Here is a 16300-nt window from a genome sequence, read left to right on the forward strand (position 1 = left end):
GTGGAGGCAACCTTACAGCTTCCTCTTTTTTGAGATGGGGTGATTGGCTGTGTAGTATATCTCCTTTGTCCCCAGACCAGAGAAATGCTTTCCAATCTACCATTACAAATTACATTACATTCTACTATTACATTATGTTACAATCTACTATTCCAATCTACTATTCCAAATAAGGAATAAAATAAAATAAAGAGGATATATAGCCCTTCTGAGGGATTGGTGAGAATACAGATGTAAGGATTGAATGAGGTTAGCATATGTAGTGAGATAAGAAACCAATATTCCTGATAAATCCTGGGGATTGCACTGTTCTGAATGTTGTAATAACTTGTAACTCAGCAATTTCCTTTTCTAGTCTTTTCCTGAAGTTCCTTTGTGATAAAACAGCTACTTTAAGGTCACCAATTGAATGTACTGGAAGGTCGAAGTGTTCTCCTACAGGTCTCTCAGTACTGTGACTCTTGATGTCAGATTTGTCTCCATTTATCCTTTGGCATAGGGTTTGACCTGTTTGCCCTATGTAAAAAACCAAAGGCCATTGTTGGCATTTAATGGCATATACAGTGTTAGAGGATGAGCAAGTGAATGAGTCTGAGTTGATGTATTTGATGTTGTTAGGTCCAGTGATCACATCTGGATGTATGTGGCACCAAAGTTGGCATCTGATTTTATTGCAAACTCTGGTCTCAGTATCCATGTTCAAGTTAGATGTTGTATTATTGTGGGTGAGGAGTTGTTTAAAATTGGGGAGCTGTCTGTATGCAAGAAAGGGTCTGCCTCCTAGTGATTGTGAAAGAAAACTGTCGTCATTCATTAGAGGTTGTAAATTGTTGATGATGCATTGAACTGTTTTGAGTTGAGAGTTGTATGTGACCACTAGTGATGTTCTGTTATTGTTTCTTTTGGGCCTGGCTTTTAACAGGCTTTTGCTGGATATCATTCTGGCTTTGTTGATCTATCTCTTGACGTCATCTGGTGGATATTTTAGTTCTTAAAAGGTTTGTTGTAAAAGTCAGAATTGGACAGAATATGGTTGTCATCTTCAGATAAACAGATGTCTGGAGGATTGCTGCTCACCCTCTGCCTATATGTATGAACTGATAACTTCCATTTCAATGTATCCGAAGAAGTGTGCACACATACAAAGATTGTACCTTGAATAAAACTTTGTTGGTCTTAAAGGTGCCACTGGACTTGAACGTTATTGGGTTGGATTAGTGATATTTAGGGGTTGCCCAACTATCTATAGCTGGAAATGGTTCATATTGCGTGCCTTGATGAAATATCCCTCAAAGCAAGGGATATGACTGTGTTAGGCATGCCTTGGAGCTTTATGCACTGCAGTGATACCCTGCCTCCATGATAGAAATTACCTTGGTCATGGCAGACCAGGTGTGGTTTTTAGACACATTCTTGGGATCCCCACTGCACTTAGGCTTTCAAGGGGGGTCAGATTTGAGGAGTCTCAGCAGGAGGAGGGAACAGGGGCCTCACAGGGAGACTCTGGTGAGGTCTGATGCTATTGGGAGACTCTCACTGGCTTTTGAAGGGTGCAACTCTGCCTAGTATTTAACTGTTGGATTGTAAACTCCTTGAGGCAGGAAAATGTTTCTCTTTCTATATGTTTGTGCATGTGCATGGACAGTTTCATATTAACAATCCATGAAATAGGGGAATTCCATTCTGATACAAGTTTCTGGCTTTTTAACACGTAATCTTATAAATGTGTTTCTAACCACACTTATTTGACCAATGTCAATAAGGTTTTGAAATGTGAAGCTGTGTACTGAGATCACAATCCAGTACAGTGTCTTTAAGAGGCATTCTATTTCTTTGTCCTGGACTGTGGCCTGAATTTGGTGTTCTTGAATGCGAATTAGTTAACAATATAGCATGGCAGAACTGGTACTGAAAGTGAGTGTGAAGATAATATGCTGAAATGTGTTTCTGAGGTTCACTGTCTTCTCCTTTATCCCCTTTTTAAAAAGGTTATTACTTTGAAATTCCATCTATTGGGGCCATCCGAATTAACACACAGGTAAGGAAAAAATCCAACATGTATGCATTTCTTTCTAACCTAAAGAACTTTTGCCTCCATCCAACCTGTCAAAATGCTTAATATAGGGCAGAGAATATAAACAAGGGACTTGCATGAAATGTATTTTTTTCCATTCATTTGGATGTCTATTTTATGTACTTTGGGCATTCAATGGATATGCTCCACGCACACATCAGGACCTATTTCTTACAAAAGAAATAAAGGTATGAAGTGGGCAGAATCTAGTCTCCACTTTTTTGAAATATTTTTATTAACAGACATACAGTTAAGCAGCTTATATTATATATTACAATTTAAAAAAAACTTTTAAAAACAGCTAAAAACAATATGCAGGAGTTTGTCCTAGAAATACAGGATCTTAACTAATCCCAGCCACAAACCATTACAGCCGTATCAACACAGGCACTTCAAAACAAAGTCATCACTAGCCTTCCTAAATGCCATCAGTGAGGAGGCTTTTCACACATCATCTGGCAAACCTTCAGAAGCAGAAGAGAGGCCACTGAGAGTGCTTTGCTGTACTGCTTGAACAGGACAAAGAAGAAAAAAGGGGAAAAGACTGAACCTAAACCTAGAATTCAGAACCTAAAAAGGTTAGTCAAGAATAGAAGAGGGCCAACTCTAAAAATCTAATTATGAAACATACAAAAATATATGAGGTAGGAATGGGCCCTTGTTTGTTATTTTAATTTATGTTGAATAAATACATGTATATCTTTGTATGTTTCATAATTAGATTTTTAGAGTTGGCCCTCTTCTATTCTTGACTAACCTTTTTAGGTTCTGACTGCTTGCACAGGATACACACAATATCTCTGTTGCGCTGACAGAATAAAGGGAGTCGATTGGTGGGTTTTATATGGAATATTTCAGTCATAGATCATACAGATAGTTCAAAACGGATTAGAGAAAATTAAGTGTCTTTTAAAACCCAACTCTCAAGAGGAAAAAAGCTAACAACATTGACTGCAGCCACATGTCTTACTTTAGAGGTCAATTTCATGTTTATCTTGAAAAGGGACAGAACGTCACTTAATGACCTTATGAATTCAGTGGCACATGTGTACTCAAGTGCTGATTCTGCATTGATCCTCAGATTTGCTGGTCATCTACACCACAAGAGAGGATTGGTCCATGTCAGTGTGAACTGTGCAAAATGCATAATACACTCTCTTCTGTTAAAGCAGAAGAAAGAGTGCGTTTTTATGAAAATAAGGGGCTCTTTCACTTGACCAGTCTATTGGCCCATTGTATGGCTGCAGGTAGCAGCTGTCTGGGACACAGGTCTTTCCCAACCCTGCTATCATGTAACTTGAGATGCCTGATACTATAGATAGGGTTACTACATGCAAAACATGTGCTCTGCCATTGAGCTATGGTCCTTCTTTAAGGGAATCATCTTGTGCCAAGTGGATTGCAGGGAGAGCTGTGCTGTGAACACACCACTGTTGTAGACTCAGACACTGAGCACATAGTTCAGCAGATGATTCTCATTACAAACCCCTGTGACCTCGTTTTTCCAGCACCAGTTCCTCCTGGCTTACAGAACCCTGTCCTCCCTATCTAGAGTCTTATATTCTTTCAGTCTTGGAAACATACCTATTCACATGTAGCTTGGCTAATAGCCTAATATGTAAGATCCCTGCTGCTCCAGCACAGATTTGTCCATGGAGAAAACACGTGCTTGTTATGTGGATTTGTATTTATGTGGCTAATTATTACAACTTCGTGCTTGAATCAGCCGTGCACAGAGGAGCAAGCCAAACCGCTCGATCTATCAAACTATTAGAGTCGACAAGTGGTGTGCAAGAGAGGGAGCTTGGGATGAGTTATTAGTGCCCTGAAAATGGGGTGACGAGGCAGAGCTAATAGCTTTCCATTCAAATGATGCCTAAATCTTCAGGCCAAAAGCCAAGGGGAAATGGGGAGGAGGGAGGAGGGAAGAGAGAAACAGAGACAATAAACCAAAGAAATTGAGAAAGGAAAAACCTGAACTGAACAAAGGTATTGTATGTTAGGAATTATTATAGTATATGGACTGGTACAGTCAATTCTTCCTGAAAGCGAACAATCCATAGTTTCTTCCCTGGTTGTGTTACCCAAATCGATATACACATGTCAGGGCAGTAACATGCAGAGGCATCCCCCTGTCCCCACAGACCAAACGTTTGTACTTTTGGGCACTTAAACACTTGTGATCAGTTTTGCCTATGTGTGTAGAGGTGCAGATTCAGATCAACACTTGCAAAAATGAGAGGACTCTTAAAGAAAATGGGTTTTTATTTTGCTAACAGAAAAAGAAAATTAATAATCTATGCAATACAGTAGAATGGCAATGAAAAGGAAATACAGGATTGAAAATGTAGAATGAATAAAACATAAAACCCGTCCTTAAAACTCCTGCCTACCTAAAGGGGAATAAATTTGTAATGGAAAATGAAACATAAGAACCTGTCCTGAAGAGAAGCAGGTGAAGAGCAGTGGGGTTGTCCCTGGCTATGAAGAAGCTGTGTTGGGAGATGAAACTGAAGGCAGAAAGCACAGTAGCAGGTCAGCAGAGCAGAAATTTGGGATCCAGTAGGGTCCAGGGATCAACCATGAGGCTGGGGTAACAGGATGATTTCAAACTGGCTGCAAAATTTGTAGCTTGTGGGGAGACTTTTTATACTTCTTAGCCTGGGATGCTGAGGGGAAGGGTGAAAATAATAAAAATGTGCACTTCGGGGTGGGTACAAGTATGTGAAACCTTTGTCTTTATTGTGAAGAGGAGTTTTTTTCCTTTTGCATTTGGAGTGTCATCAATGTTCCCTTGGGGAGATATGGAAATCAGATATGTTTGCAGGCACTTGCCATGTCTGGGGAAGGGCTGGAATATTGCTGTCTGATTGTTTAGATAGGAAAGACATTGGCTGGGATTGGCCCTTTGCTTATTATTTTGGAATTATGGGTTATTAATTATAATCAGTTTCCCTGGGAGGAGGCTCCAGGGTCCTTGGGGAAAATGGCCCTCAATTGAATCCCTCTTAGGGTAGGTTTGCACATATGATTGGTGGAGGATCAGCCCTGCATTCCTTTCTTCCTTTGGCATGACTCACTGCCTTTTGATATCGCTTTAATTCAGGCTCCTTCTATTGTTTCTGGGTGCACACTCAGGTGTACATGTGTACACAAGGGGATCAAACCATGGAGGAAAAAAGGGGGTCCCCTGGGGTGAGGGTCTCATGGCTATCAGTTGAATGCACCTGTTTTATGGACACACACACCCCCAAACTCCTTAAGCCAGTGTAAGAGAGCACATGAATTGTATCACAATCTAGCAGCAAATAACCTGGCTGTTTAGCTGTAGCTGTAGATGTTGCTTTTAGTGCTTAACATTTTCAGCATATCAGCCAATATGACAGCCATCATATGGATCTTTTCCTTGCTGTTAAGTTCTAGGCAGCTGGTGCATGCCGCATTCTAATAAAAATCTGCAGAAGTGGACAGGGGAGAAAACTAATTTAAGTTGCACTAATCTCTTACCATGAGAAATGGGAAAGCATAGCCCTTCCTTAGCCCATTTTTACGTAAGACAAAAGTCTCATATGTTAAAGTAATGAGGTGAAGCACAAGTTTGTGCCAGCCAGGGCAGGATAGCATTATACTAGCCCCTAAGTGAGATAGGAACAAGGGGCCCCCTCTCTTTCTTGTTTATGTTAAGCCTGCACTGTCCTTTGGCTGTCACCAATAAGTAAACTTAAACTTGAGCTCTTTCTTGTTTCCACAGCAGGCTTCAAGGAGCCCTTAAAGAGTCCATGAAATACAATAGCTTGAGTTTGAGGCACGAAACCCAACTCCAGATCCACACTTTGGTTTGAAGCTCATGGTGTGGTTTAGGAGGCAAATCTAAGACTAAAGATAAAAACCACTCCAGGTGCCTCAGACAGAAGACAGGGCACAAATGTAACATATCTGTGTTGTAATGCACAAAGGGCTTTTGTATTGGTGGGGAAGGCTCTAGGACTGATTGGCTGAGCTGCTCTGATATCATAGAGGGGCACGGCAAGCAAAAGAACCCTGGGAGGGAGCTGTGGAAGTAACAGTGGTTTGGAAAGGAAGAGTAGGAGATCTGAGGGAAGCAGGGAAGATGGGAAAATAGGGTTGAAAGTGGTGGTGGGCCAGAAGAATGAAGGGAGGACTCTGGAAGGCTAGGAAAACAGGATGAGCAGATCAGGCACAGATGTGTGGGAGCTGCAGGAACAGGGTGGCTGAAGTTCACCTAGTCGAACTAGCAGGCTTTGATGACAAGCCTCTAGTAAACTGTATCATAATAAGTAGACACTACGAAGGAACATAGGAGGGAATGAAATGAGCATGCTTTGTAGAGATGATTCATCATGTCTGTTCCTAGTTAGCGAAGAGTGGAAAGGTATTTGTGATCCTTTAGCTCAAGACCTTAGGTCAGTGGAGCTTATCTCTCCTTATTAATAAAAGCGTTTTGGGGTGGCCCATAGCCTATGGGGTGGCGAGGAAAAATGCGCTCCCTCAGCCATTGGGCCACCAGCTGCTGCTCAGGACTCCTGGCATCCCATTAGCTGGGGTGGGTGGGGAGGAGGGATGAGGCTGGCCAGGCCCTCGGGAACTGGGGACAGGTCTGAGTGGCGGCGGTGGCAGCACCTGGTTGGCAGGGAGAGAAGGGGATTGCCGTGTCGCGTTTCCCTGTGCTGCCGCGTCCTGGTCCAGGGACACTGCGGGCACTTCTGTGGGGGGGCTCTGCCAGGGTTCCCGGTGCTGTCCCTGACCTCGTGGCCCTGCCGGTGCACCCTGCCTCACCTTGGGATGGGGGGAAAGGCCACGCCGCGCTTCCCGGTTGTTAATAAAGGAAAGGTATTTGTGATCCAAGGCTGATCAGTGACGACCTGGTGTGTACATAGTCATGTGTAGTTGTTGAGAAGTTAACTAGATAGATTTTCTGGCCTCGGGGCGCCACGGCCTGGCCTGGGGCCGCCATGGGCAGTTCTTAAGGGAGGCCATTCAGCCTCTGCCAGCCTTCCCTCCGCCGCCCTCGCTGGTCTGCCGCCGCTCCCCAGCCATGGGGAGGCTGAGCGAGTCGCCGGAAAGGGAGGCGGTTTAAACCCCCTCCTCTTCCTTCTTGGCCCCGGCTTCCTTGCTCTCCCCACAGCTGCGGGGAGGCTGAGCGAGCCGCTGGAAGGGGAGGCAGTTGACACCCCGTTCCCTTCCTTCTCAGCCCTGGTGACCGCCGGTTTCCGCCACCTCCCCTTCCCTGTTTGCGCCAGCTTGCTCGACCTCCCTGCGCGGCCGGTGACGGAGGGACCCTGCCCATCTTTGCGGGGCGGGAACTCGCACTGCCAGGGGAGGGGGCTGTGGCCACCCACCCACACTAGCATCTGTTGCATTCATGCCTGCAATGGGCCTTCTTCCCGGTTGTTAATAAAGGAAAGGTATTTGTGATCCAAGGCTGATCAGTGACGACCTGGTGTGTACATAGTCATGTGTAGTTGTTGAGAAGTTAACTAGATAGATTTTCTGGCCTTCTGAAACTCTGTGGTTGTGGATGTGCTACAGTGTCAGTGAGGGAGAGGTGAGGGGGTCAGATCAGGACATGAGGATTGCTATTGAAGAAAGACAGCAAGAATACTGGATCAGTAAGAACATAGGGAGAGCCCTGCTGGATCATACCAGTCGTCCATCTAGTCCAGCATCCTGTCTCACACAGTGGCCAACCAGCAGTGTTCCCTCTAAGTTGAGTTAGTGTGAGCTAGCTCACAGTTTTTTAGCCTCTGGCTCACACATTTTTGTCTTAGCTCAGGAAGGAGGGCTCCAGAGCAAACTAATTTATGCAGTAGCCAAATCGCTTCCTTACAACTTTAATGCCAGTAGCCCACAAAGTAGAATTTTTGCTCACGAGACTCCACAGCTTAGAGGGAACATTGCAGTTCCTCTGAATGGCCAGCAGGGCATGGAGGCTGAGGCCTTCCCCTGATGTTGCCTCCTGGCTCTGGGATTCAGAGGAACAGTGCCTCTGGATGTGGAGGTTCCCCTCAGCCACCATGACTAGTTGCCACTGATAGACTTATCAGTTGTTCTGAATCTCTCTTTCTGCCTGTATACTGACTCTTAAAGCTCATCTGAACCGGTCAGGTCTCCCTTCTCTTTCTTTCATTGCTAAGCACAAGCTTACAAGACATTTATTTCCACTCCTAGCAGCCTTAGTTCAGCTCTTCCTCTTAACCAGCATTAGGCCAGGCCCACCTTGAAATTCCATGGTTGAGCCTGTGGCCTGAAAGCTCTCTGGCAGGATGTAGCTCAGCAGGATCCTGCACAGTTTTATAGCAGAGTATTTAGCACATCCCCTCCCCTCTCCCCCTTAGGGAACCATAAAGGTTAATAGCTCATTACTGAATATTTATTTCTGGTGACGTGAGTCAGGATTTTGACAGGAGCTTCCCCTCTGGGTTGCTGATTCATTTTTCATAGAGCAGCAGGGAGATAAGACAGAACAATGCAAGAGTGCCATCTGGTGGGATTCTCCCAGCCTTGTAGTCCATTATCTCTCAAAAGTCCCTGATGTCACCTTGAAAATCGTGCCTGACTTTTTCTTAATGTGTAACACTCAGTCACATGTAGCTTTTCCTCAATGCTTTTTGATGTGTTTGAGGTTTTTTAAAAACCAAAGGCAACCTGAAGATGCTAAGAGTTTAAGCAAATAAATGGTGGGTGAGATGGGCTGCTTAACCTCCCCCCCCTCACCTGTTTTTCCACTTACTATATACTATCACCCCCCCCCCCCCGAAACAAAAACATACACATACACAGAGGGAGAAAATGGCCTGAGGGAAAGTGATTGAGCAGCTCCTTCCTAGACCATTCTTCCACTCGCTGCCTCCAAGGCTACTCCTGGTAAAATATGGGGACTGCAGGTGACATATAGTTCAACCTTCAATTTATGAAAGATAGACAATCTCTTTTTTAAATGAGATTGTCTTCTAGCTCTGGCCTGAGCATGGCCTCCCACCCCCACCCCCTTCTGCATTAGTTCACCTACAATGGCCCTCATCTCCACTATCGGATATTTTCATAGAATATAAACCAGCTTGAATACTGGTATGCTCCCTGACCCAATTCCAGTATATAAGAACATGGAAGAGCCCAGAAATGCAGACTGTCCCTTCAGAGGTTTCTTTCCCCGGTGTATGCCTTAAGGCTGAGAGGCAGAGAGAGTGGAAGAAATGCATCTCTGACTTGGTTCTGATAACACCGGGGCCTGACAGGAACACAAGATTTTCTGTGTGTGATACATTCTTTTGTCTGTTTGGCATTATAAAGATGCCACCTTCCCACCCATTTCTCTCTCTACTACTTACTTGCATCTTTGTGATAGGTAAAAGTAATCTTCAAATTTCCAAAGTGGCCCAGAACAATGCTTCTTCATGCTGCATCTGCATTTTGGCCGGGGGGGTGGGGGGGGTCTGTCTATTGCTTGGTTTGTGCTTGAAATAAGATTTAAGGAATTTGAGGGTGAATATTTTCAGATTTTCAAAGGGTTTATTATGTATTTGTTTATTTACTAAAATATCTCACATAATTTTTTTTGTAAAAAAAAAACCCAAGCCCATAGAATGGTTTTGCAAATAAGAAATCTAAACTAAAAACAACCAATATGTAAAATGTTAATGTAATGAAAGCCAGTAACACAGGTGGAGAACTACTATGGTCCCGTTCACATGCGGCGATTTGGTCCGGGAGCGGGCCAGTTCGGGGCCGGATCAAACCGGCGCGATCACACCACAACATCTGGGAAGCGTCCTGCTTCCGTACCCGAACTGGCCCTTTCCCGGGAAAAGCCGCCGCAAACTGAACCACCTACCTTGGTGGTTCATCCTGTAGCTGCGGGGCAAACCGGGCGTTTGATCGCCGGCGCGTCCTTGCGCCGGCACAACCCCGGCCCGGAGCCGAACTGCGCATGCTCCGACATGCGCAGTTCGTCCGGCTCCCGGTTAGGGCCGTATTTTCTCCCCGGCGTTTGATCGCGCCGGGGAGAAAAGGCGCCGCGGCCAGGGGATCCGTGGGATCCCGCCGCGGCGTCTCAACGTTGGCGCGGCTTTTAAAAGCCACGCCTTAAGAGACATTTCCCCTGCCGTGTGGCAGGGGCCTTTGTAAGGCAAAACAGTTCAGTATCAAATGCCTCTGAAAATAAACATGTCTTAGTGCCTAAATGAAAAAGAAGGGAGTGAAGGTCTGTTTTGTCCCTTTTCATCCATGCCCCAGATTGTGAGCCTTTTTCTTTATTCTGTAGGTCATAATGGGAGCCACTGAGAGCTGAGCTAGCCCTTTCTTGCCTGCATCCCCCTTCATCTCCATACTCCCACCCTGGGTGGGACAGAGACTTGGGAAGTGGAATACAGGTGAGAACCTGCAAAGAATTGCAGAGGGAAGGAAGAGAGGCAAAGAGGTATTTGCCCTGCCTTCCTGTCCCCCACAATAAATTAATAATTGGAGGGGCAACTGGGCTCAGATAGCTTTCTCTAAGACCACTTCTCTCATCCTGCTGTCATTCTCGGCCAAATGAGGTGGGCTATGGGAGACCCAGAAACTAGTGTAGCTGGTGTAATATCATGAAAAGTGATCTCTATGTCAGGCACCAACAGCTGCCTGGCAACTGTCATCCAGCAGAGCAACCAAGGTGGTTTCTGCCCCATAAGCAGATCATAAACCAGACGGGGAGTGGGGGACAAATGTAATATTTACTCAGATACAAGACTAGTTTTTTCACAGGTATGCCATCACAAAAGAGTGTATCATCTTACATTTGCATACAAGCTACAGTTATATCCAATATTTTTTTAATGCATAGAACATTTTTAAAGGGCTCATCTTACTTTCAGGGTCATCTTCCTTTCAGGTGAATACAACATCCAGTCACACCTGCATGCTACCACCATTCAAGCATCTTGCCTAGAGAGGGTAAATTAGACACGGGGTTATAATTGTTAAACCTGAGGAGTCGGAATAATTTTTTTTAAGCAAAGTTCTTGTTATAGCTCCTTTCACAGGAATAGACCCCTGCTGTTCTAAAGCACAGCAGCTATGCCGTTTGGAGGAAATGGGTTGCAGAAAGGGGTTAAAGCTAAGGTTGCCTACCTCCAGGTAGGACCTGCCATTCTCTCGGAATTATAACCAACATATCCAGACTACAGAGATCAGTTCCCCTGTAGCAAATGGCTGCTTTAGAGGGTGGATTCTATGGTACTATACCCTATGAAGTCCCAACCCAGGCTACTCCCCGAAATCTTCAGGAGTGTCTCAACCGAGAATTGACACCCTATACCCCTCTCTGTATGTTGTGCTCCCAGTCTGAATCAGGATTCCCTGCAGCAGCTAAGGAGCCCCATCACCCCAGCAGGGGCAGTAGTCCCCTCATGCCTGCTGCCATTTCCCATCATTTCCCTGGAGGCCAACAAATGGGGGATAGAGGCCAAGGCCTTCTCCTGATGCTGCCTTTTAGTACTGGTATTCAGGGGTTTGCAGCCCAATCCTTTCCCAGTCACTGAAGTGAAGGAGGAATGGCTGAAACCCATCACCTTTTCCCCAAGGTGATTGTTAGAGTGAGTTGGGCTCAGTATGCCAAGGGGCACGCTTTCTCTTGATCCAGTTCTCCCCTCCCTATCATGGGTATTTAGGGACCATAATGAGGGGCTCAACCTCTCTGCTTCTCTGAAGCAGCTATGGGGATGGGGAACTGAGAAGCTTCTTGTTTTGACTCAGTAGAAAACAAGTTATATGTGATTCCTGCCCAGTTAACATAATTCCACTACCCGCCAACACCTATGTACTTCCTTCGGCTGTCGGGTATTTCCCAGTGACATGGTGGAAACATGCACATACAGTTTTCAGCCATAGGGGCTGAGACACTATTTTTCTACAGGGGTCCAGGTTTCAATCTTCTGCTTCCCCCTGCTTTAAGCCTCCTGCTTTATCTGCACGCAGGTATCTTATTTTCTAAAAATGGGAAGAAACAGATAAATGATTCAAATGCTTGAAAAAGCTGATATTGACAGTTCGCCACTCAGATCACAAATATCCTACATCCTCTCTGATTTTTTAACTTAGCCTGCTTTCAGCTCATCTAAATTGAATTATGTTAGCTCTTGTTTTTGTTAGCTTTTGTTAGCTCAGAGTGCACTAAAGAAGGTCAAAGTACTGCAATGTTGTCCAGGTTTCACCTTGAGGTATCCAAACAACAGTGTTTGATTTCTTGAAAACTCTTCCCTAGATGGATGTAATTAGGCTGTCTGAGAATGCCAATGCCTGAGTTATTCTTTGAGTTCCTAAATTTAAAGACCTTTAAAATTTGTTGACCGTGATACCTTATTTATACTACAATCAGGTCTTAATGTGATCTAGCATGATGTATTGCACAGACAGACACAGCCTGATAGAAATGCATGTAGACTAGTTACCATAGCAAACATAACCATCTGTGCTTGTTTTCAGTTTCACACCTTTCATAAGCAGGGCCAGCCCACCTGCTAGGCGAACTAGGCATTCGCCTGGAGTTCCAGGCCCTGGATGGGGTGGCGGGACCTGGATGGGGCACCGAACTGTGTGGGGGAGGCGCCAAAAGCCCGCACGCCATTGCCTTGTGACTTCCCAAAATATGCCTCCTCCCGCTGCCACCCTCCACCATCCGACTGGCCCCGCTGCCACCTCACCGCTCGCTTTTGACTCGCCCCGCCACCACCCCCGGCAGCAGGAGGCGAGTCAGGTAGCCGGGCTTCTCCCGAAGACTGATGGCGCACGTGTGGGTGCCCTCACCATTGGCTCCCGCAGGAAGGTGGATGGGGGGGGAAGCTGATCGGCACAACCAGGGAGCCACTCGGGAGGCAGCGCCAAGGCTGCAGGGAGGGTGAGCAGGAGAGGCGCCGAGGCAGCTGGAGACACGTCCAGGATGAGACCCTCCCCGCTGCCCGCCTGGGTGCTGCTGGGCCTGGTGCTCAGTCTACTCCTGCTGGCAGGTAGGGCCACCCGGGGTGGCAGGGGGGTGGCATCTCTCTCTCACACCCAGGGCCAGCCAAAGGGATCCCCATCCCAAGGCAGATCAGGCGCAGCGACCCTCATTCCGACGACAGCAGGGGACATCATGGGAGCAGAGTGCCCCCGAGCATGTGCAGAAAAGCAGCCAAAGTGTGGCATGCGATCCTTCTCTCCAGGCCCCGCCTGGAGGTTGGCAATCCCATAATTGGTGGGCACCCGCAAGGGGGGGCAGAAGGTAGCCCCGCCTTGGGCGCAAAAAAACATCAGACCAGCCCTGTTCATAAATCACCAGGTCACAGGTCTCCAGGGCATCAGTTGAGACAGAAAAAGTTGTTGCAAGGTAGGAATTGATCCCAAATGAAGAAAATCCTTTCAATCTAGCATAGTAATTTAAGTGACTCCCCCTTTAATTTTGGGCTGATATATCTGTTAAAAGAGCTTAGGGTAGTCCCCCTTCCCCATTTTTTTCTGAGAACAAACCTATGAAGTCACTTGGGTAGCGAGAGAAAGAATGATTGGCCTAAAGTCACCCAATGATGTTCATGCTAATGGAGCATTGCAAACCTGGTATCTCTAGTCCCAGACTGACACTCAACCCCCTTGATCACAATTTGCATCACTCAGTGACCTATTATTGGATGACCTGTAACACATCTACTGAAAGGAATTAAGTGGTGCGAAAATTCTTCTTGTGGTGTTTGGTCCGTGATGGTTGCTTCACACTGAAAGTCAACAGTTGATGCTGTAACCATCTGAACCTAACCAGTGGGTGCAGTCAGTCTTTGTGACCGATCCTCATTCCTTGATAGATAGGTGTCAGGTTTCTGCCTGTCTGTGACTAGTACCTGATATTCCTAACAGAGCATGTGTTAAGGAAATGAATGGTGGCTGCTTTTATCTTGACATATAGGAGTGCAGTAATCAATACATTTGTAAGGCAGCTGTCAGTCTTTATATAGATTCTAGTGTGGCTGAACACAATGGCATGCCAGCTGCGAGCACCTACATCTGGGCTTATGAACACTTAAATGCTTGGGTACTTTAATGCAACCATCAGGAGTAGACGGGAAAGTGAATATGGCCCTGGAGCAAGCTAAGCTGAGTGGCCTTTGTAGTGCTACAAAGCCAGTGCTGCAGGGGTCACTCAGCTCAGAGGTGCACACAATGGGTAATAGGTCACCCATTGCTTCTTCCTGAAAATTGGCAACAGTGTGAGAAAATACAATTGGAGAACCATTGCCAGTGAAGAGTCTGAGCCCAGAGGCCCCTAAGGCTCTGGCAGACTTGCTAGAGCTTGGTTATGCTTGTTCCGGGCACAAGTGGCCCACTGGGATACTTCTCTGTAGGTTAAATGGCCAGTCTGCCCTTTAAATGGCCAGTCTGCCCTTTGCATTCTTATGTGATTCTAACATTATTTGTATGGATGCCTATATTATGCATCCATCTTCAATACTGAGATATATTGTATGTGAACACCTATGTTCTTATTTTACTCACATGCTAACATAATTATGTAGATTAGCCAGAGCATGCCTTTGTTTATGTGCATATTTAATTTCTGTGGTCTGTTTTGAAGACCAGAGTTAAAGGAGGGTTCATGGCTCAGTGGTAGAGCATCTGGTTTCAATGCAGAAGGTCCCAGGTTCAGTCCCTGACATCTCCAGTTAAAAGGATCAGGGATAGGTGATGTGAAAGAGCTCCACCTGAGAACCTGAAGAGATACTGCCAATCAGAGTAGACAGTACTGACTTTGATGGTCCAGTGGTCTGTCTTTGTGAAAGGCAGCTTCTTAAGCTTTTATGGTTATATGCACACATGTATGTAGGGTTGTGTGGGTTATAAATGTGCTCATGCACCATTCTCTTGCAATCACATACCTGTTTTGTGCAGACACGATCACCGCTGAATCAACAAGTGGATGTGTTTTTAATCTCTGTTTAGCTGTTGAAGCTGCTGCACAGTTTTGAACTACTATTACCCCTGGGGGTTTTCCATGATGCACACTGCGCTGTTTAAAGCTTAAAGCATCTTTGGAAAGAGAAGAAAAAAGGATTGGAAGCTACAAGGCACGGTAGATAATTATATGTACAGTAGGAGCTTGTTCCAATGAATTCTTCATCCTGCATGGAACATCTGCTGCCTCTCACTGGGAGCATCACAGCAGGCCCTACGACAGACTGAGCAGTGGGCCAACACGTACACACCCTCCTTGGCAGCTTTTAAGGCTCTAGTGGGAATTGCCAGGAAACTGGCTGGTTGACTTCTCACTGTGCTTTGTGGCTCTTCCCTGCAGCAGCATCTTTAAGGGACTGTTCGTCCCTCCAGAGGGCCAGTCAGATGATCTGGACCCTTCTGATCAAAAAAATGTGAAGGAAGGAAATCTGGGATTCTTCAAAATAGTCCAGAACCAGAAATTAAATGTTTAGCCTTTGTTGTCTTTGATGCTTCCTCAGTTCCTCTCTGATTCTTTAAATAAAAAAGCTACATGAAGCAATACAGCAAGAAAAATATAGCTTCTTTATTTGTTTTAGGATACCGTGCTGAATTACTTGCCCTGAAAATAGTTAAACTGCTTGCAAAGACTGCTTCAACCAGTTGTACATATATTACCAAATATCAGAGTGTACTATTGTACTGTACACAAACCTGCAAGGATGAGGAAGGTCTAAACCACAAGGAAAGCAAAGGGAGCTAATATGAACTGGTACTTTTATTGAGAGCTACTCTTGTGTACTAGCAGTAGTTAAGAAGGTTAGACCAGGGAGACCTAAATTTGAATTTCTGCTTAGCTAAGCTCACTGGATGCTTTTGGGTCAGTCACTCTAACCTACCTCACAGGAATGTTGGTGAAAGAGAAACATGGAATGGCTGTTTCAATGTAATGGAATTTCTTTAGTCAACGAAGGAGACAGAGTTATAAGGCCTAATGTTTATGGCCAGCCCTCAAATATATGCTCCAACTGACCATATATGCCAGGAATAGTTCATCTTTTTTAATAACTGCCCTGGGGAAACCCTTGACCCTAATTTGTCCCTGTTTTGCCTTTTGAGGAAAATCTGGGGTGCTTTTTAAAAGTGCTTGTAGCATGTACTCATGTTCACTAGAATTGTCATTGTTTGTGTTCCAGTTCCTTCCCTTTAGAGGCCTTTCAGTTAGAGGAGGATGCATCTTGAGAGTAGGTGGTAAACACTAAAGCACTACATTGT

The 16300-nt window shown here is 45.4% G+C and overlaps 1 protein-coding gene across 1 annotated transcript in view; it reads left to right on the top strand.

Annotated features, from left to right (window-relative positions):
• Positions 1-16300, top strand: part of CACNA2D2 (calcium channel, voltage-dependent, alpha 2/delta subunit 2) — an 871471-nt gene that overhangs the window by 783126 nt on the left and 72045 nt on the right. The window contains exon 14 of the mRNA XM_015417855.1: positions 1989-2038. Coding sequence (XP_015273341.1) covers positions 1989-2038 — 50 coding nt within the window. The remainder of the gene's footprint in view (positions 1-1988; positions 2039-16300) is intronic.

The sequence above is a fragment of the Gekko japonicus genome, unplaced genomic scaffold, assembly GCF_001447785.1.
Source record: "Gekko japonicus isolate JY-2015 unplaced genomic scaffold, Gekko_japonicus_V1.1 scaffold314, whole genome shotgun sequence".
Taxonomy (NCBI): domain Eukaryota; kingdom Metazoa; phylum Chordata; class Lepidosauria; order Squamata; family Gekkonidae; genus Gekko; species Gekko japonicus.